Genomic DNA, 22,442 nt, shown 5'->3' on the forward strand with positions numbered 1-22,442 from the left:
TATCACCAGAGAAAATTCATTCACCTTTCTTCCTGATTCCAGGATAATAAGGAAGACTGCAAACAGATAACTGAGGTGCCTATTGGATGTGTGGTCCAGGTGCTAACTATCAATAAATAATTTCAAAGTCTCTAATTTTTTTTCCTCTTGTAAGTTTAAAAAAAAGCACAGCACACAAGGAAGGGGGGGGCTGGATAAGATACAGAGAGGGGAAGCCTTGGAGCCAACTGGAACAAGAAAAGATCGGACAGCAAGATGGGTAATAAGACAGCAAGGGATAATTAACATGGAATAGTTTTACCTGTCTCCATTGTCCTTATATGTTCTGCAACTTGCTGGAAATGACCACCACTAGATGGCAGCTAAAATAAGATTACAAACAGCTGAATCTTAGAATTAACAGCTGCGGATCTTCCAGGACAAGTAATGAAAAAGCCCTCTTTCTCTTCTGCTGTTCTCGAAGCTGATGGAATAGGTTTATTTGCATAATTTTTTTTTAAAGTATATCCTGTATGCTAAATTATGCATGTTTTAATCCTAGTGGGTATTTCTCCATGATACACTGTCTGTTATCTCCCTAGCTCTCTGCAGAAGTGTTTTTAATAGATGCTTCAATTATGAGTGAAGAGCTGCTGGAATTCCAAAGTGGCCCCATCTTAGAAAAGGCATATGTTAATCTAATATGTGACTATGGCTAAATGGCTAAAGTATTATAAATCAGATCCATCTATCTATAGAAGCATGAAAACATATGCTCATTGCTTGGTTTCTTTTCAATTCCTTCTGCACCTATGGGGTTTATATTACCCTGCAGCACTTAGCTGTTTTAAAACATGTTTTAAAACAAATAAACTTTATTAGCATTTGTAAAGGAAAGGACAAGTGTCCACCAATCAGCAAGACAGCAGAAGTCCATCTAATATGGCAAAAAGACACTAAGATGATAGTAGTCTGTTTGTCTCCTTTTATTACAGCTGAAGTAAAAGAAAACCAACAGATGAAACATTATCCCCTGCTATTATTATATAAAAATGATGAAGAGGGAAGAAATGGTTCAAAAGCTGATACCACAGGCAGGAAGACCAGATCTGTGCCTATAATTGAACAAAATGGCAGTAGCACTTAGAATTACATACCACTTGACAGTGCTTTACAGCCCTCTCTAAGCAGTTTACAAAGGCAGCATATTGCTCCCAACAATCTGGATCCTCATTTTACTCACCTTGGAAGGATGGAAAGCTGAGTCAACCTTGAGCCTGGTGAGATTTGAATGGCCAAATTGCAGTCAGATGGCAGTCAGTAGAAGTTGCCTGTAGTACTGCACTCTAACCACTGCGCCATCCTGGCTCATGATTAAATGCACCTACGACTTCAAATTTCAGGTCTGCGATAGCCAATGCTTAAATCCAGTAAAAACACATGGACACACATTTGTAAAAAAAATTAGATTATTGCCAATTAAGAAAATAGTTATTCAAGGTATCTGGAGCTAAAAGGATATAGTTCCATGTTTTAGATCTATTTATATCGACCTTAACTCCAGCAGTTACAGTAGTTGGCTATACTCCCTTTTTTTTTTCCTCATGAAAAAACTATGCCAGTAGGATAGGCTAAGAGGAGTGGTGGCAAGATAATCAGTGAACTGCAGAGCTTAGTTGGAATGTCAACATGAGTTTCCTTAGTCCTTTTCCAAAACTTTAATTTCTTCATTTTATGGACTTTCTCTTCAACTCTCAACATATAGAAGCATTTAAAAAGTAGAGAACATAAACAAATTTGAGCTTGACATGATTTTTCCTTTCTATGCAAACAATCAGTTTATGGAACAGGGAACAATTTTGCTTTGTTTTCCAAGCTCTTTGCTACGGATGCATGATTCACTCCCAAATTTTCCTAGCAAACATTATCTCCGTGAAATACTTTTGCCTATTTATTCAGGTTCTTTCTGTTTGTTCTTGCTGTTTTTAACTTAAAGGAGCTGAGCATGAACATCTTCCTGCAGCACAGGATACTTTTGCTAAGTGTTCCAACAAGAAAGGAATAACAAATTGGACGTATGGATTCATGTCCGTGATGCCATAATAACCCATCAGTTTCACGTCAATGAAGGTTTTCCTTTGGTTTGACTAGTTTCTGTGAATTCCATTGCTTCAGAGGGATAGCTCAATCAGACTTACAAAGCCTCAGATGGACAGTATGGGCAGTGCCCTATCTTCAGCATCCCAGTTTTCTCTACAGAAAATACTGGTTACTACCATTGGGTGGGAGAATGTCAAATACGGTGAAGGTTCTTACAACTCTGCAATTTATTGTTGGAAGAAATGTCCATCTGAGTTCAGTTCCAAGTGGGAAGAAAGACACTGGAAACATGGAGACTGCTTGGAAAGATGGTTTAATGATGGCGGCAACAACGAAAAAGCCCTCTGTTGGGCTTTGACCTTGCTTCCTCTTCCTGTGGCAAGAAATGTGTGCAGGGGTAACTCTGTAGGCTGTCTTTAGTCCCAAGCTTGGTTGAATCTTGCTGGGTGATGTAATCTTCCCAGGTGTCATGTGGTGGGATTGGTAAAGGGCTAATCCTATCATGCCTTAATCCCATCACCCTAGAGTTGAAGGGGGTGCAGGGAGCTGCAGGGAGCTGCTTTGTCTTTACAAAATGTTTCTCCTTTTCTCATCCAGGAAAATATAATGGTCTACCTTTTTAATATTTCCTAAAATATTCCATTCCTCTAGGAGAGGGGCGGGGTGCTAACTTTCTACATTACGGAGCCTGAATGAGAGCCCGAATGAGATAGACCCCTCTGGCTGATGGACCACAAGTGCTTCATAGATGTTCTTCTCCCAGTTGTTGGAATTGATCCTCTCCACTTGTGCCACCGGCCATTCTTCCCTTCCCCGTGCCTTGGTTAGTGTCCCCTCCAAAAAAAGCAAAAGGACAGGGGATCACTTTGACCGATCTTCTTGAATGTCTCTTTCTCACCCTGCAGCTGTGAAAAGAAAATGACTCAGGGGGAAAGGGACATCCCTTGCTGGAGGATATATGTTGGGAGCAATAAATAAAATGTTTGGAGATGTATTTTTGCTCTATCCTAAAAAAAAAAATAAAAAAAATAAATAAAGGAGGGTGGGGATTTGAGAGTAGAATTTCTTAACTGCGTCCTTTTCCCCTTCAGATACTGAACAGTTCCCAATGGGGAAAGAAGAGAAAAAGACTCCTCAAACATGGCTCCACCAGCAGACTAAATGCGATTTACAGCAAAGCGTTCGGGAGAAAGCCCCAGCGCTGGGTGAGGCTTCCGACAGTCCGGCTACAACTGACTACAACTCCCAGCGTTCCTCGCGGGGGCGTTTGTCCCGCTCAGAGCGCTACCTGTTCGCCTTTCCAAAGCCGCCTTGGCAGGCAGGCAGGCAGTGGGTGTTTAGCTAGCCAAGCGACCGACCGGAGCTCCGTCGGACGTAGAAGAACCGTTGCTGCTACTTGCTTACGCTCCTGCTTGGCAACTTTGAGTTCCCTTTGACAAGAGCTTTCGAAACAAACTGCAAAGGGAAGGCAGAGGACTGGAAAAGAGGCGAAGGAAGGGGTGGGGGTGGGGTGGGGTGGGGTGGGGGAGAAGCGGCGAGAAGAAGGGGGAAGTGGCCCAAGGGAGATGGGGCATCCCTGGAGGGTGGGACCCTGCCTCTTGCTGTCCTCAGAGGCGTTTGCAAATCTGGATCTCCGGGTCGGTTCTTCTGGTGGGTTCGAGTCATGGAGAGGCAGCAGATCGCCGCGAAGGGTTGCCACGACCCTCCAGGGGTAGACTGGAATGACTCTTAATCCTTAGAGCCCAGTCTGGATAGGCGGCCACCGGGAGAAGTCTTGGGGGTTGGGGTGGGGTTTTCTTTCTGGAGCAGGGATTCCCGGGAGACGAAATGGGTTGTGTAGGTTTGGGGAGCCTCCGAGGCGCCTGAAGAGCCCCGCAACTTGTATGGCTGGCGGTGGGAGAGCGGCTGGGAGAGGAGCGCCTAGCAGCGGTGGAGGGGAGGAGGTGGCTGAAGTGGGAAGGCAGAGAGGGAGAAGGGGGTTTCTCCTAACGTGCCGGGCATTTGGCTCTCCAGTGATGTGGAGGCTGAGTGTTTGGTGGCTCCTGAGCAGAGTCTGTCTGCTATTCCCGCCGCCCTGCGCCCTCGTGTTGGCCGGGGTGCCCCTCTCTTCTTGCCACCCGCAGCCTTGCCGGATCCTCAAACGGATCGGGCACACGGTAAGGATCGGGGCGGCTCACCTGCAGCCTTGGGCTACCTCCCAAGGCAGGGCAGGAGGCTGGAGAGCTCACAATGATATCCCGCTTCGAAGCCACTCTGCCGGGGAAGAATCTGGGTGGCAGGAGCCCGGGACTCCAGAGAGGTGGAAAACGGGGACCAGTGTGAGAAGGAGAGCGCACCTGGGCACCGAGAACCTGATCGACAAAGAGAGTCCGGACCAGGCGCCTCAACCGCCTCCAATACCCAGAGAGGCGCTCCTGTTGGCGGTGGAGAACCTCAACCGCGTCAAGGGGCTTCTGCCTTACAACCTTTCCCTGGAAGTGGTGATGGCCATCGAGGCGGGCCTGGGCGATCTACCTCTTTTCCCCTTTTCTTCGCCCAGCGCCTCCTCCTGGAGCAACGACCCGGTCTCCTTCTTGCAGAGCATCTGCCACACTGTGGTGGTACAAGGGGTCTCGGCCATTCTTGCCTTCCCGCAGAGCAGAAGCGAGATCCTACAGATGGACTTCGTCGCCACCGCTTTGCGCATTCCAGTGATCAGCATCGTACTCAATGAGTTTCCTCGAAAGAGTCAGGTAAGGGGACGGCGGGAGATGAGGACGGGAAGAGGGAGGGAAGGAGAGAGAGAGAGACAGACAGACAGAAAGACCTGGGGTCTTGCCTCTGTGAATGTGCGCGGAGAAGTGGCGGGCAGGGAGAGGACCCACGCTCCCGGAACCGCGATAAATATTGAAGCTCTTCAGCAAGGATGCCGGGAGGGGGGCGGTTCCTGTGTAAGAGTTCGGGCGAGTTGCCTTTTACTTTTTACAAAGCTGATTTAGGAATTCAGTACCTTGGACAGTGTAACGTCTCCCAGGCAGCCAATTCTGGTGCTGCGGCGGGACAGAAAGTCCAACATTCTCCGATCGATCCCACACAACCGCCTGTTCGGTTGGTTCTGTGTTATTGCTTGTGATGCTGAATTTTTATTTGGATTGGGTTATTTCTCTCTCCCTCCCTCCCTCCCCTCCCTCTCCCTCTCTCCCTCTCTCCCTCCCTCCCTCTCTCCCTCCCTCCCTCTCTCTCCCTCCCTCCCTCTCTCCCTCCCTCTCCCTCTCTCTCTCTCTCCCCTCTCTCTCCCCCTCCCTCCCTCCCTCCCTCTCCTCTCTCTCCTCTCTCTCCCTCCCTCCCTCTCCCTCTCTCTCCCCCCTCTCCCCTCCCTCCCTCCCTCCCTCTCTCTCTCTCCCCCTCCCTCCCTCTCTCCCTCCCTCTCCCTCTCTCCCTTCCTCTCTTTCTCCCTCCCTCCCTCTCCCTCTCTCTCCCTCCCTCTCTACCCCCTCCCTCCCTCTCTCCCTCCCTCCCTCCCCCTCTCTCCTCTCTCTCTCCCTCCCTCCCTCTCCCTCTCTCTCCCCCTCTCCCCCTCCCTCCCTCCCTCTCTCCCTCCCTCTCCCTCTCTCCCTCCCTCTCTTTCTCCCTCCCTCCCTCTCCCACTCTCTCTCCCTCCCTCTCCCTCTCTACCCCCTCTCTCTCTCCCTCCCTCTCTCTCTCCCTCCCTCTCCCTCCCTCTCCCCTCTCTCTCTCTCTCTCCCCCTCCATCCCTCTCTCCTCTCTCCCTCTCCCTCTCCCCCTCTCTCTCTCCCTCCCTCCCCTCCCTCTCTCCAAGTTAGAAAGGTAGTCTTTGCTCCGCCAGGTGAAGTTGCTGGAGATCTAAAACAGCATTTGTGCATTTGTGCTCAGAGTGTTTCCACCTCATAAGAGAAACCGGGATGAGTAGATATGCACGTTTGCCTGTCTGTTTGTGTGTCTCTGTGTGTGTGTGTTCGCGCGTGTGCCTATGTCTCTCTCTGTGTGTTCAACCCTAATTAACTCTGAATTCAGAGGCTTTGCTTATTCGCAGAGAATTCAGGTGGAGAGCCATCCAAATAAATTAAACATACTTTTCTTTTGTTATGCAAATATCGTGGATGATTGCAAAATAGATTAAACATCTCAAACTGGGTTTGTTTCCCTTGTTCCATGTCACCGGCATCATTTAATATACATGATATATAAAGGAAAGACAGCTATATCCCAGCAGAAGGGGGGAGGGAGTGGGGAAGGGAGGGAGAGACGGAGGGAGAGAATTAATTCCTTGGTTTGTGTATAAACCACATAAAATGATCAGATTATTTTATTTGTTTATCTCATTTATATAGCCACTTATCTCTCAGGCAATGTACAACAAAACTAAAACAAAACTCTCTTATATTTGAGATGCTTGCCTATTAATCACTGTTAATAATAGAAGCAAGAATTTACATTTTTCAACATGACTTCTGTATATTCAAGTCACTGTACAAGTCTTAAACTGAGCAACTTCAAATACCTTTTAAAAAGGAAAGATTTCTGTGCCTTCACTTTATATCTAGAGTCTAGGATCAATCACCAGAGATTAGTGATTTGACCACTAGGTTTTGAGAAAAGGCAATATTATATGAATTAGCACTTTATAATAACATGTGAAAACATTATTTTCCTTCTTCATTAAGCCCAATTGCATTATTTTCTTACAACTAAAAAGTCAGTTCAAAGTTTGAAAAGACTTTCCTTCTTCTCCAGTGTGAAGAACTGAAGAATTGGGAAAATGAAAATTACAAACCTGACCATTTACTTTGGAACAATCCTTATTTAACTCAGTGGGAGTTACTTCCATTATAAGGATAAATAAGATATCGATGATATAATAAACTGCAATGGACATATACATGGAGAGAGGAAATATGAGAATGTATTAAGGATAACATGGTAAATATATTGACAATCAAGTCCTATGCTATACAGAGATTCTAAGGTTACTGTAAAACTGTAAAACTACATGTACAATTATGCTATCACAGAATTACACATCTCTAAATTTTAAACATTTTATAGAGAACAAGAAAAACCAACATCTTCTAAGGCAATATATTCCATTCCATTCTGTATTTTATTGATTGAACAATGTGTATATGTAATTTGAATCCTTTAATTTAAATCCTACGGCACAGAAACACTGGAATATATGATTGTTCTTAATGTTTTCCTCCTCCTCTGCATCCAAGTTCTTCCCCTATTTTCATAGGATTTGGTCTTTACATTATTTTTATAGCCTTTCTTCAAACATATTTCAGTATGTCAATAACCATTTTCAAGTGTATTGTCTAAAACCAGACAAAAAATTTCTAGCGCAACCAGATTAAAGCAGAACAAAATTGGAGCAGTCAGTCTCCTAATCTAAAGAATGCACAGTATTTCTAGAGTGGAAATGAAAATCGCATCAACACATTAATTCGTTTATTTATTTATTTGGTATTCCACAGATCATCACTGATTCATATTTAGCTTCTCCTCTACTAACTTCTCTAGTTGCTTTGCAAACGCAGTGTTTCTAAGTCACGTTGGCCATTTAAGAGTCAATGGTGAAGTTTACATTTAAGTGTTGACCTAGTGCTCCAAAACATGTGATATGATGGTTAAAGTCATGAACTCAGATCAGAAAGCCCCAGATTCAAGCAGTTACTTAATCATCCAAGTGGGTGATGTTGGGCCAGGCATTATCTTTCCCTCTACCCTCAAAGAGTCATTTATCAAAAATTAAAATTAGGGGAGATCCCTTGTGTCTAACCTGGAGTTTCTTGGTGGAAAAAGATGGGATGCAACTGCAAAAGTTAAAGTTTTATTTATTTTCAGTTAAAATATATATTTCTGTGTCTTAAAATGATAGCTACCTCTTCTAAATTGCAGAACCTTTTTTAAATTCCCTTAGTTAACATGTTAGAGGGCAATGAAAGTAGGAACTTTCTTCTAAATTTAATCTTCAATTTGACAATTCTATGAATTTTAGTATTTTTGAAAAGTAATGTTTGAGAAAGGTGCTCAGTCAAGTTTTTAATTTTACTTGTTACTAATCTGTATTACCTCTGACTTACAAACTGCACATAGAGCCACATAATTCTGGGACTGGTTGACACCCTGCAAGGCAGGGTACAGTTGGCCAAAATGGCAGAGATGGGGGATTTGGAGGGACCAAGCCCAGAATGGCTTGGATTGAGGTGGATCCTCAGCTAACAGCTATTGGAATTCATTTAACAATGGCAATGGGGAGTGCCAGGATAGCCACCACTAAGTGATGCAGTCCTGTGAACTCATGCTCTATCACTCCATTGCTTAGCAGTGGAACTTCCACTTCCAGTTGTGGTTGTAAGTCAAGGATTACATACTAGATAGATAGATAGATAGATAGATAGATAGATAGATAGATAGATAGATAGATAGATAGATAGATAGATAGATAGATAGATAGATAGATAGATGATAGATAGATAAATATAAATACATGCATACATATTTCAGTCTTTATGTAAAAGAGACACATACATTTTTGATTGCAAGCAGGCAGCAGCAGAAGTTGACATTGACCAAGTCTGATTTTGAAAATGTTAAGCAGAACTGCAATTGTGCTTTAATAGGACAACATTATGGTTATAGACTAAACCGGGAAATGAAAAAGAAGAAGGCAATGGCAATTCAACTCTGTAAGGTTGCCAAAGAAATAGACATGGACTTGTTCATGCAGTCACAAGGAATCCAGAGGGGGGGGGAATTATGTCCTTTTTACCAAAAAGTGACACTTTTAATGTATATCCGAAACATAGGTTTCAGGAATATTATACTTTAAATTGTATTGGAAAGACTCTTTTAGTGCTCCTCTTGTCAATGTCATAGATGCTACTTCTTGCTTGCTGTGATGTGGAAGTTCACTAAATGCGGAATAATTTTTTAGATGGGCAGGAAGTTTACATGAAAAGCACTGTAAAATCAGGCAGCTTTGGATTCTGTCAACTCCATTTTATTTATTCCATGGACAAGCTGAATTTATATAATTTCATTCATGTATTTATTGCTAGATTTATACACTGGGTCCTTGGCCCTAGCGCCTTTGCCATGATACCCCTCTGAACTCCAGGGTAATTACTGCTAGAAATTAGCCTGCCATGTAAGTTTATCCAGCTATGTCATCTTTGAGTTTCTATGAGGTGCTCATGTTTCAATCCAACCATTGCCATGGCAATCTGCATTAGCTCTGTTCTTGGGTGTTGTGCTAGTATATCTGTCCTACAAGAGTGGCTCTTTATACTATGGAGTTCTAACTCACAAGAAGAACATAGCTCACAAGACCAGAGTAGGGCTACAAGAGGAGCTCAAAATGGTAGGAAAGCATCAAAGAAGCCAACATCAAGTCCATGCCTCAGAAATACAGGCTGTAGCATATAATTAGAAGAACCTATTTGGGTAGGAATACTCAAGCAATCATCTGAGATCCTAAAGTCCAAGTAAGAAAGTTTGGGCACATACTGCATACACCTTCATTTTTAAAGACTAGGAAAAGTTATAGTCAGCATTCTATCCAACATTTGACTGCCTTTTGCCCAAAGCTGTTCATGCATAAATAAACAGAGGATTCTATACAAGCTTAGTCCAGGCTTGAAAACTCAATAGTACTTCCATTCTTATAGACGATGAGTTGTGGGTTATCTTCATGAACTGGTGCTGGGATACATGTTCCTAGCTGGTCAGGGGTGGGATTCCACTGGTATAACAACTGGTTTGGTGATTGTGCACTTCGTGTGCGCGCTCCGCATTATAAACAGCTCTAATGCTTATCTTCTACAGCAGTCCCTGTGAAGAAAGCTGAGCTGAGTCACAGCAAACTACTCTGCCATGCGAATCAGCTGTGCTTTAAGCAAAGGAAGTAAAGGACAGGAAAGAGCAGGGGTGAGCAGGCGGGCCCACATGCTTATCTCAGCAAACTGGTTCAGAGACAGCTGATCTTTGGAGCAAGGGGTTTGCCCAAAAACTGGTAGAATCCGACCCGTGTGGTTAGTTTTGGGCTATCAGGGGAAAGGGCTCCTCCTGTCATGTCCCTGTCGGAGTCTGAATCCGAGGAGGAAGACGAACAGCTGACAGGGAATGGGAGTGTGGCTCCATTGGCTGTGGAGGAGCCTGGGGAAGGGCAAAGTCTGGCTGGGCAGAGCAGGAGAGAGATAGAACAAGGGAGAGGGAGTTCAGAGGAAAACCCAGGCCCACCCCCTCTTCATCCTAGGGCATGCAGGGAGGAATGGAGAAGAGAACAATGTGGGTTGCGTGGCTTACGGTGGGAAGAAAGGGCCCTGATTCCCTTCATTAGCCATACCTGGGAATGAAAGTTTAAAAGAACTGAATGCTGACTGCGGCAGCTGCTGGGAGCAAACGTGACTTTATCCTGTGCTGACTTTGCTTATCTGTGCTCCTGGTGTCTTCCCAACTGTGTGAGTTTTGCCATGCCTTCACATCTGGAATTCTTGCTCGTGCCCTGCCAAACTAATTACCTCAATATGGCTTGACTGGACTTAAAGTTACAGTTTTTGTTGACCATGTTTTGGACTTAATTCTCTGCAGTCAAAGGCTGTTCCTGGGAGAGTTTTTCTCCAACCAGAAGGTAACCTGGACATTGGGGGCAAAGTTGGAGCTAACAAAGGGACTCTTATTATCTGACTGTGTTGCCCCCCCCCGGGCTTCCCCCTCCTTTTCCTTCCTCATGCTAACCACTTTTTTTTTTTTTTTTTTTTTATGGGGGGTTTTGTGGGGGGGGGAAATACGTGAGTTTGGGGGGGTTTGTTTTTTTCAATGTTTGTTGGTGGGGGGTAGTTTTATTAAAATATTTTGGGAAAAAAATGGTGGTATGGAGGAATACATGTTAGCAGCCAGTTGAACGTCTTCCCCATGGCAACCATGCCACTCAAAATACGTATCTATAGGTATATTTGTAATGGATAGATTAACATTCTGTTCTTCAACCTTCAGGTGGCCCTCATTGTTTTTTATTTATAATACAATTTGAAATTCTGCTACATCCCCACTACACTACAGGGAGTCCTCCACTTACAACAGTTCGTTTAGTGTCCTTTCAAAATTACAACAGCATTGAGAAATGTGACTTACGACCCTTTTTCACAGTTACGACCTTGCTAACATAACAATTGCCATGATTCACTTAGCAATTGTGGAAAGAAAGGTCGTAAAATGGGGCAAAACTCACCTAAAAAATATCTCACTTAGCAACAGATATTTGGGGCTTAATTGTGGTCATACCTCAAGGACTACCTGTATGTACCTTTAGCCTTGGCAATGGGGCCACATTTCGACTATAGATTATACCAGGGGTCTCCAAACTTGGCAACTTTAAGACTTGTGGACTTCAACTCCCAGAATTCTCCAGCCAGCTATGCTCTTCTATTTGGTCCAATTTCTCTTTTGGCCAAGTCTCTTCTACCTGGATTAACTCCAGTTCTCGGTGGCCTTAATAACACTCTTTCTTAACTCGAAGTTTCAAGGTGCTTTTCAACCTACATCTGGTAGGAAATTGTCCTGGGATTGTTGTTATGCAGGACAGCTCTTCTACCACTGAGATAAGAGGCCACCTTTTCCAGAGTTCAAAGCTAAGAAAATAAATAAATATATTTATAAGACCCCAGTGGGAGATTTCTTGGACGTTCTCTGTAGATGGTGACAGGCTTGTATGTGAAATAGTTTAAAACAGGGGTGTTCAAACTTGACAGCTTTAAGACTTGTGGACTTCAACCCCCAGAATTCCTCCTCGATTCATGTTATCTCAAGAATTCTGGGAGTTGAAGTCCACAAGTCTTAAAGTTGCCAAGCTTGGAGTAGAGGTGATATTCAGCAGGTTCTGACCAGTTCTGGAGAACCAATAGCAGAAATTCTTTGCCTCCCGAGTCCCAGCTGATCAGTATTTGCTGGGTCTTCTGTTGTTGCCCTGCACAGGAGAAAGCAGGTTAGTGGGGTGGGGAGGGAATGGGGATTTTTACAGTATTCTTCCCCTGCCACACCCATCAGCCATGCCCACAGAACCAGTAGTAAAAAAATTTGAATCCCACCACTGGTTTGGAGACCTCTGGCTTATACCATTCTAAAACTTCAGAGTACGGCTTTCCTCTTGCTTGGTGTCAATCTTTCCTTTTAAGCTGCTAATTCCAAAGCATGATTCCCTAGCATAGTTTGTTTTGGTTCAGAAGGATCAGCAACTTTGGGCAGCATTCTTTGATGGCTTTGTAAATGGGCTCATCCTCCAGGACCATAAAGCAACTTTATACCTCAATAGCAGAGCCAGTAATTTTACTCGGAATTACTATAAACTGCAAAAGTGGCCCGGTCATATTTAATAATGAGAGTGATTAGCCCGTGCGTGCAATTCTACATGTGCTAGTAGTATATTGCTAATCTAGAAGAATGAGCATGGATGCTGATAAGGGAGAGCTTCATTTGCCCTGAGCTTGCCTACAAAGCAGTTTAATGAGGTGACTGTTTGTTTTTCTGTCTCTTGATTCTGTGGCAGTTCTCTATAGACTATTTACAGAAATGGGTTATAGGACATTTGGACTATTTTGTGCCCTAACCTCTAGAGCAAGGGGCTAAAACTGTATCATTAGAACCCTTGGACCCCGAAGAAGTTAGCCTCCAAAGCCTAATTTCTGTGGTTCAGTTGAGAGAAAATAATCAGCTTGCTTGTTAATGATTCAGAAGTAGAAACTGGGAAAACATAGGCACCTTCTGGCACAAATAGGTTAAACAATAATGGGAACTGAGGATAGAAACCAAATTGCTGAGTAAGGCCAGGATCAGAGAAGAAAGGAACATCTTCAATCTACAGCATAAGCAAGTTTGTTCTATTTGGTCCAATTTCTCTTTTGGCCAAGTCTCTTCTATCTGGATTCACTCCAGATCTCGGTGGCCTTAACAACACTCTTTCTTAACTCGAAGCTTCAAGGTGCTTTTCAACCTACATCTAGTAGGAAATTGTCCTGGGATTGTTGTTATGCAGGACACCTCTTCTACCATCGAGCTAAGAGGCCATCTTTTCCAGAGTTCAAAGCTAAGAAAAAAAATAAATATATTTATAAGACCCCAGTGGGAGATTTCTTGGACGTTCTCTGTAGATGGTGACAGGCTTGTATGTGAAATAGTTTAAAACAGGGGTGTTCAAACTTGACAGCTTTAAGATTTGTGGACTTCAATTCCCAGAATTCTTCCTCCAATTATGTTATCTCAGGAATTCTGGGAGTTGAAGTCCACAAGTCTTAAACTTGCCAAGTTTGAAGGCCCTTGATTTAAAGTCTTGTTTTCAGGAGGAGAGTTTTATGCCAATACTTAATGGGAGCTGATTTCAGTAGGGATGTGAAAATATTTAGGAATCTACTCCTGAGGGTAGTCCTTGACTTATGGCCACAACTGAGCCCAACGTTTCTGTTGTTGTTGGAGACATTTGTTAAGCGAGTTTTGCCCCATTTTATGACCTTTCTTGCCACAATTGTTAAGTGAATCACTGCAGACAATAAGTTAGCAACTCGGTTGTTCAGTGAATCTGACTTCCCCATTGACTTGGCTTGTCAAAAGATCACAAAAGATCTTTTGACCCTGGGACACTGCAACCGTCATAAATCTGTGTTGGTTGCCAAGAGTGTGAATTTTGATCCCATGACCATGGGGGTTGCTGCAAAGGTTGTAAGTGTGAAAAACGGCCATAAGTCACTTTTTTCATTGCCGCTGTAACTTTGAATAGTCACTACATGAACTGTTGTAAGTCAAGGACCACCTGTAATCTTGCTTTCTGCTTTCCATTTTGACAGCTGGACTCTTGTCCAGGTAAACAATGGCCAAGTTATATATTACATAGTATGAAATAAAGCCTAATGCTTTTATTATAGGACAAACTGGAAAAACAATAGGCACCTTTTTCATTCTTCAAGCTTTTCCACCCAGACCTGCATTTCTCGTTAAGCTACTTTTCTTTTATTCAGGAAAACATAATATCCGTGGGATATTATTTTGCCAACTGTACCGAAATGCTCAATTTGCACTCTTTGTAAGAATTCTGGCTCAGCCTAATACATAAGAATCTGATGTGTGCAAAAACCGTTTGCTGAATCCCATTTCCTGGCTTCCAGCACACCTGCTAGAATTTTAAAGGAATGGATACCTTTCCTTTGAGCCTTACAGATTCAATTTTTTTTTAAATAAGTGGGGGAAAGATGCAGAATGTTGCTTCTGAAATGCTTTCTTTCACAACAGTGTTGCTCTGCATCATAGGATGGAGGTGATGGTGGTTTTAGAATGCAGCAATCGGCAACATTCTGAGCCTCAGGCCCAGTTGCCTCTCCCATAGGGCTGTCTTGGTTTTTTTTTTAAATCTCCAGATCTAAGTTTAGTCCAGGGGTGTTAAACCCGATGTCATTGAGGGCTGCATCAGAGTTGTGTTTGACCTTGGGAGCCAGATTGGGCGTGGCTAGGGTGGGCGTGTCCAGCTTGACATCACTCATGTCAGGGGTGTCTGTGGCCCAAGAGCTTTACCAGAGAAAATGGGCTCCTGAGCTCCGTTTTCAGCTGGGACAGCCTCCTGCAACCCTCTGCCACCAAAAATGGAGCTAGGGAGAGGTGCATTTTTGCTGGCAGAGGCACCACGGGCCGGTCCTTCGCTATTTCTAGGGCAGCCCCACAGGCCAGATCTAAGCACCCCACAGGCTGGATCTGGCCCTCGGGCCTTGAGCTTGACACCCTTGGTTTAGTCCAACCCATTTTGAAGGTGGTCTTTGTTCTGTCACCAGTAAAGAGACTCGCAAACCGAGTTGAATTCAGCTCTTTAATAATAACAGTAACTTCGACTGCAGTCGAACCGCAGCAGCCCTTTTTATAGCGGCTGCTCCATGGCTCGCAACCAATGACATTTAGTTAAACTTCCCGCCGCTATTGGCGGCCAATCAGGTACTAACGTTACTAACCAATCGTATCGTTGCTTCTGTTAACCAATAGGAACATTGCCCTAGAAGTCTCTATTTAAATACACTACAGTCTTTCTCCCCCTCCCTCCCTCCTGGCTGGCTTCTTCTCCCATAACACATTTGGTCTACTCCTGTTCTAGATTTTGAGAATTGCCTCACTGATGGTCAAAGTCTTGACCTTCTCGACCTAATTTCTTTCCAACGTTCCCTTGAGCGGCAAAGAATAAAAACTGGCTGCCAATACAAAGAGCAAAAATTGTTAAATGAACTGCATCCCATTAAGATGGCTGCAGATGAGCACAATGAATAGTCGTTCTCTACGGTTCCGTTATGGCAAAGTAAACCTCCTGTCCTTAGGATGAACCTGCAACACAACACTTTGTAAGGTATAGTGCACTCCCACACACACACACACACCCTGGAGTAAGGTGAATGGGACACCCTTGCTGGATGACTATGTATATATTATGTATTGATTGCTCAGATGCTATCATGTTTATTTATATTGTGTTCTATATTTTTATTTATTTGTGAGTCACCCAGAGTCATTTTGGAGTTGGCACTGCCTAAATCCAATTAAATAAATAAACAAGTAAAAAGGGGGAAATGCATTGCTCTATTTCTTCCTATAACTTTTCTAAAGCATTAGGGCCTTAAGGAAAAAAATATCATTCTTCATAATGTAATAAGGTTTTGGGAAAACACAGCAGGATCTTCAGAAAATTTGGATGGAAAATTTGAAAAGGACAAATATTGAGATGTTTCTCTTAGTAGGATGCATCCAGCCACTAGTAGTAATTCGGGAAATATTACCCAGTCCAGAATCAGAATGTGGGCTTATTAATTTGCCATTTTTTCTCCCTCATCTGCCAATTCTGTGCTGAGCCTACTTTGTTTCTTTAAGGATGGCAGCTCATATCAAGATCTTAGTAAAATAACCTAAAGGTTATAGCAGCAAAATAATCACTTATGTCAGAAAACATAAAAGGAATCTAGATCAAATTGCATTAAAACTACATAAAATCTAGGCTGAAATAAGAATGTATACAAGTTTTGCAGTGAAATAGGATATTTCATAGATAAATATTGCATATGTCCAGGTCTAACTGGCTTTCATTTACTCCATGGTATATGAGGCATAAGGAAATGTCAGTAAAATAAGAATATGCTTGACCATTGATACAAAATCCTCCGTGAGAAATATGTAAGATATAAGGAGATAAGAAAGAAGTAAAACCGACACATTTTCCTATGGTATATAAATGATTTCTATTAAGTGTGTAATGGAAATCTGTAGCCTAACATTAAAAATATTCTCTATTGCCACTAATCACAGATTTATAATCAGCAGGCTCTTGACTAACTCACCATTTCAAAAAAGAAGTGAAAGATGGAATAATCAAAAAATCAGTGTTCACCTATGGAAATAAAATTTGTTGAACATACAAATTGTCACCTATTAACCCAGAAAAGATTCTAGGTTAATCTTGCACTCTATACTATTTTATAAAAAGGGGGAAATGTTTTTAAGGTAGAACAACACTGATTCATTCGCTGCGATTTAAATTAGTACAGTCAAAAATCAGTAGCAGAGTAATATGCAGATTAGCTCATTTAGAGCAAGCCTACTTTCAGCTAAGTGATGGATCTAATCTTCCAAATCTTCCACACACAAAAAAGCCCAATCTCAAAGGTTTCTATGGGGACTAAAAGAGCAATTTCCTGCCAGATTATTTTATGACTTCTGCTGAAAGGGTTCACTTCCTTTTTGCTCTTCTTGGGAACTGTCAGTAATTCTATAAGATTCTTCTAGATACCCCTTCATCCTTCATTAACATATGTTTGTTTTCTTCAGCTTGTATATTGTTGGGTTTTTATGAATGATGGGATTTTCAAGACTTGTTGCTGGAACTGCAACCGGATTCTGTCTCATCTTCGTCCCCCTCTTCTTCCCTCCCTCTTTCTTTCTTTCTTTCTTTCTTTCTTTCTTTCTTTCTTTCTTTCTTTCTTTCTTTCTTTCTTTCTTTCTTTCTTTCTTTCTTTCTTTCTTTCTTTCTTTCTTTCTTTCTGGAAGAGAGCCAGTTGGAACAGTATCAGGCTAAGGCAGCTGGGTGACTTTGGTCTAATCCCTCTCTCAACCCTAGGAAGAAAGCCAGGGCAAACCATTTCCAAAAAAAAACCCTTGCCAGAAATGCAGGGTCTTGTCCAGGCAATCACCAGGAGTTGACTTGAAGGCATCTGTCTGTCTGTCTGTCTATCCATCCATCCATCTATCTCTGGAGTTAAATCTTCTATGTTACCAATCCAGTCAAGATCATTCTTTCAGCTCTCCCAGGGAAAAAGATGTTCATCTCCAAGGATGCAACAGAAACTATTCCTGCAATGCTCACATGAAAAGATGGTATCAATCTGCAATGACATTCTTAAGGAGACTTAGCTTCCAGCTTGACTCAGTGTACATCCTTGCCTTGATTGTAGCTTAGATTGTGCTACTGGAATCATCTTCCCAGGAACCTGTTTGGGGATTCTTTTTTCTTTGTTTAAGTAATTTTTCTAGGTATTAGAGAACCAATGTAAACAGCAGCTATTGAATCTCAGAGGCAAAATAGACAAGATGAGGGCAACCAGTTGACAGGAGTGTAAGAGCTTTTTACTCTCCAAGGACTGGAATAACATAGCGTAGCAAATCTATACACAGTACTTTATTGCAGCCCAAAAACTATTGCTCTGGGTCAACTCTACCCTTCCAGAAATTTGCAAAGTGATGTTGCTCAGTGCTTTATACTCAGTCTGTCAAGGCTCAGTTCAAACCAAAGTCTCAAAGTCCATAAAGTAGTATTCCACCTTTGCCTTTCTCCAAAAGGTCTTGCACTAATTGGGATGGGGTGCTGTTCCAGTGTGGTTGCCTCTTCTAGGGGGAATGGGACAACTTGCCACAGCCAACTTGCTGCAACCAACTCACCACGACCAACTTGCCACGACCAACTCACCACAGCCAACTAACCATAGCCAAACTGCAGCAGAACTCACCATGGCCAACTTGCCACAAGACCAGGGGTGGGATTCTACTGGTTCGGACCAGTTTGGGCAAATCAATAGTTCCGGTGGGTGTTAGGTATAACATTGATACCAAATATGGTTTGGGTGAATAAATATATAAAACTTAGATATCATGGTTTAAGTGCTTATCACTTTAAGCACAATGCAGCAGGCAATTAGCCGATTAAGGGTGCGGTTAGAAGTTACAATATAAGGAGCATTAGAAGCTGGAAAGCTGTCTGTAACTGTGTGCTGCTGCGACTAACTGTGTCTTACTGTGACTAACTGTGATTACTGACTGTGAGTGCCTGTGACTGAACTGTTATTGTTTGCTACTGTTTGCTGATTTACTGCGTAATTCTACTAAATATCCAGCGTTGGTTTCTCTGGAGAGTGAAACCGGAGGAGGAGAAGATATCTTTATCGGCTGATAAAGATATTGCAAGGACTCTTAACTTGAACTATACTAGTGAGTCTTACTGGATGGAAATACTGTGAATGACTTAATGGACTGAATGACAATGCTTAAACTCTAACTGGATTAAAAACTATTTAAACTACAAACAGTGTTTGTGTTCAGTGTGTGTATACTCTGGGCCCTTCCACTCTCCTTTGGCTTCCTGGCTTGACTACTGCTGCAATACTCTTCTAGGGGTTAATTCCCAAAACCCTAACATTGGTTATGGGCCCAGCAGCATAGTCTAACTAACCAGGATATAGCAGAGAGAGTTGGTGTGAGTTGCACATTACTGTAAAAACAAACTGTTTTAATTAGTTTAAAATAGTCAAAATATCTGAAGAGTAATGGCACAAGTAAATTTGTCACAACTGTCCATGATATCCAGGCTGGATGGAACAAACTATGTTTCATGGTCAATGAAATGTAGTTTACTTCTACGCAGAGAAGGTTTGTGGGACATTATAGCAAACCCACCAGATGTGAGTAGCTGGGATCCTGCTGATGATGATGATAAAGAAAAGTTACAAGACTTTAAACTGAAGAATGAGCAGGCTTTATGCATCATAGGACTGACTCTCTGTGATCAGCAGCTTGTCCATATTCGTGGAGAAGAAAATGCTGCAAACTGCTGGGAGAACCTCAGGAAGATTTATGTTCGGGACAGTGTAGGAGCACATATAAATCTTACACGGAAGCTTTTTCGAACGCATCTTCAGAGGAATGGAGATATGTTAGTTCATTTAAACTGTATGAAGAGCATTTTTCAAGATTTGCAAGAAAAAGAGCTTATATTTAATGAACTGCAACAAGTCTACATAATATTATCTTCATTAGATCAAAGCTATGATGACTATGTGACTTCGTTAGAGGTATTGCCAAAAGAAAGCCTCTCATTAACCGAGATTACAGGCAGGCTACTAGAAGAAGCCAGAAGAAGGCGTGAGCGTGACGAGCTGAGAGAAGATAAGAAAGAAGAGAAATTATCTTCAAAGCTTGAAAGAAACCAGATTAGCAAAGTAAAGCACCCGGAAGAAGAGAATTTATCTTCAACGGCATACACAATTAAAAAGTGTTTTAATTGTGGAGGCAGAGGACATTTGGCAAGATTCTGCAAAAAGAGAAAAAGCCAGAATGTAAAAAGCCAAAGAAAGCATTTGAACTAGCCACGTTTAGCAACTCTGATGTGAAGAATAATTTATGGGTGGTTGACAGTGGCGCATCCCACTGCATCACAAGAGATAAGACAAAATTTATAAAAATGTCTACAAGTTCTCAACATATATCTCTTGCCAATGGCTGGAACCTGAAAGCGAAAGGTCAAGGTTTTGCACGTTGTCCGTACATAAACCAGGATATAAAAATGTTGTATGTACCGCAACTAAGTTTAATTTGCTTTCAGTAAGGGTATTAGATAAATTAGGTTATGTAATTACTTTTAAGGATAATAATTGCATAATTGAAAAAAGATAACAAAAGGGTAACTGCAGCTTTAAATGGAACATTATATGTCTTAGATAATAGTAAGAAAGGGAGGCACAAACTGTATTTAATAATATAAAGCCTCATGAAGAATGTATCCATTTATTGCATAGGCGTTTGGGGCATGTAAATTTTAAAATGCTAAAACGTACAGTTGAGTTATCTGAAGGAATAAGGTTAAAACCTTGTGATAAATATTTGCGTTGTAATGTTTGCTGTGAAGATAAGAGCAAGGTATTGCCTGCAAATAGGCTAAATGGTTTCAAAACAAAAGAGCCTTTAGAAGTAGTATTTGCAGACATAATAGGTCCAAAGAAACCCAGTATGGGGGTGCTAGATATATACTGAGCATTATGGACCATTATTCTAGATATGGGTTTTGCTATTTAATGAAAAGCAAAACTGAAACATATCAACATTTTTCAATTGGCTTAGGTTTGCTGAAAGAAAGTCTAAACGTCAACTGATAACCCTGGTGACAGATAATGGCACGGAATTTATTAATAACAAATTCCAGAACAGACTTAAAGTAGCTGGAATAGAGCATAAGAAGTCTGCTCCATACAGGCCAGAACATAACGCTTTTATTGAAAGAAGAGGCCAAACACTACAGGCAATGGTTAGAACAATGTTAAATGATTCTGGGTTACCTGATTCTTTGTGGGGGAGGCTACAATGTGTGCTAATAACATATTGAACAACGTTGTTAATACAACAACAGGTGAAATACCATTCACCAGGTGGCATGGCAGGAAACCTGACCTAAGTTACCTGCACACATTTGGTGCACCAGCATGGGTGCATATTCCTGCACAACTCAGAAAAAAAGGGCAACATAGAGCTAAAAGATTTTTCTTCGTTGGTTATCAGGCAAACCATAGGGCATATAGATTTTGGGAGAAAGGCACATCTAAAGTGTTATGTAGTGCTAGTGCCCAATTTCTAGAACATGAAGGATGGGAGAAATTAGAACAGGATGCCAATAAAGATGTAATTATTGAATCCTATAGAAATCCCATTAGTTATCCCTGTAACTTTAAAAATAAAGTAAAGAGACAAATACAGGATGAAATAGTGCCCATAAAGGAAGAAACAGATTCAATAGCTGAACAGGATGAGGAAGATGAACAGGTAGTAGTTCAACAAAGTCCTCCTGTAAGCCCTGTAATTCCCAGAAGAACTACACGTGTATCTAGACCGCCTGATAGGTACCAGGCTAACACAGTGTGCCAGATTAATCAAGTTCCTAATTCTGTTGAAGAAATTAAAAAGTATCCTACTAAGGAAAAAAGAAAGTTGGTATGCAGCAATGAATAAGGAACTGAATTCATTAAGTGATATGAAGGTGTATGAGAATGCCAAATTACCTGTAGGAAAGAAATCCATTGGCTGCAAATGGATATTTAAGGTAAAAATAGATAAAGATGGTAATTTAATCCATAAGGCAAGGTTAGTAGCCCAAGGTTTTAGGCAGAATGCTAATGACTATGATGAGGTGTTTGCACCTAGTCTTAAGGCAGCAACCTTGAGGGCAGCTTTAGTGTGGGCAGCTAGTAAAAACTATATAGTTAACCATCTAGATGTGGAAACTGCTTACTTGCACGCCCATTAAAACATACTATTTATATGAAAAAACCTGTTGGTATTAAAAGTGAAAATAAGGATAATAATGATTGTTGGTTGTTAAAGAAAAGCCTCTATGGTCTAAAACAATCAGGCTATGAATGGAACCAGTATATTGTAAAGGAACTAGACAATATAGGATTTAAAGCTGGTTTAGCCGATCCATGTCTGTTTAAGAGGGAGACAAATGGGAAAGTATCATTATTATTACTATTCACAGATGATATTGCATTGATAACTGAAACTAATGATGAAGCAAATAAAATAATAACATCATTAGGAAAGAGAATAAAGATCAAGCAATTAGGGGAGATAAAGAAGTATCTCGGTTTGAATATAAAGAAAACAAGGAAAGGTTTTAAGATATCTCAGGAAGATAAGATAAGCAAATTACTAAAAGATTACAAGATGGAGCTTTGTAAGCCGGCTAAGACTCCAATGAGTCAGGAGTTTAGCAACACTGATGTACAAAGCCCTGAGTTTGATAAGGTGATTTATCAATCTTTAATTGGTAGTTTGAGTTATATTAGTAATTGGTCTAGACCAGATATTTCGTACTGCGTGAATCAGTTGGCTAGATTCAATTCTGCACCATGTGAAAGACACTGGAATGCAGCTAAGAGGATATTAAGATATCTTAAAAAGACAATGAATTATTCATTGTATTTAGAACCAAAGGGTGATTTAATCCTGAGTGCTTATGCAGATGCTAGCTTTGCATCAGAAAGAGACACTAGAAAGTCGACTTCAGGAACAGCCATAATGCTGGGTAAGAC

General features: G+C 41.8%; 1 protein-coding gene across 1 annotated transcript in view; it reads left to right on the forward strand.

The window, feature by feature from the left end:
• The first annotated feature begins 3,662 nt into the window (after nt 1–3,662).
• GRIN3A (glutamate ionotropic receptor NMDA type subunit 3A) overlaps nt 3,663–22,442 on the forward strand; it is a 135,813-nt gene continuing 117,033 nt past the window's right edge. Inside the window, exon 1 of the mRNA XM_026683451.2 lies at nt 3,663–4,811. Coding sequence (XP_026539236.2) covers nt 3,963–4,811 — 849 coding nt within the window. The 5' untranslated portion in view covers nt 3,663–3,962. The remainder of the gene's footprint in view (nt 4,812–22,442) is intronic.

Source organism: Notechis scutatus, chromosome 2, assembly GCF_049901735.1.
Source record: "Notechis scutatus isolate UNSWTSFEM ecotype Mainland chromosome 2, rNotScu1.2, whole genome shotgun sequence".
Classification (NCBI taxonomy): Eukaryota; Metazoa; Chordata; class Lepidosauria; order Squamata; family Elapidae; genus Notechis; species Notechis scutatus.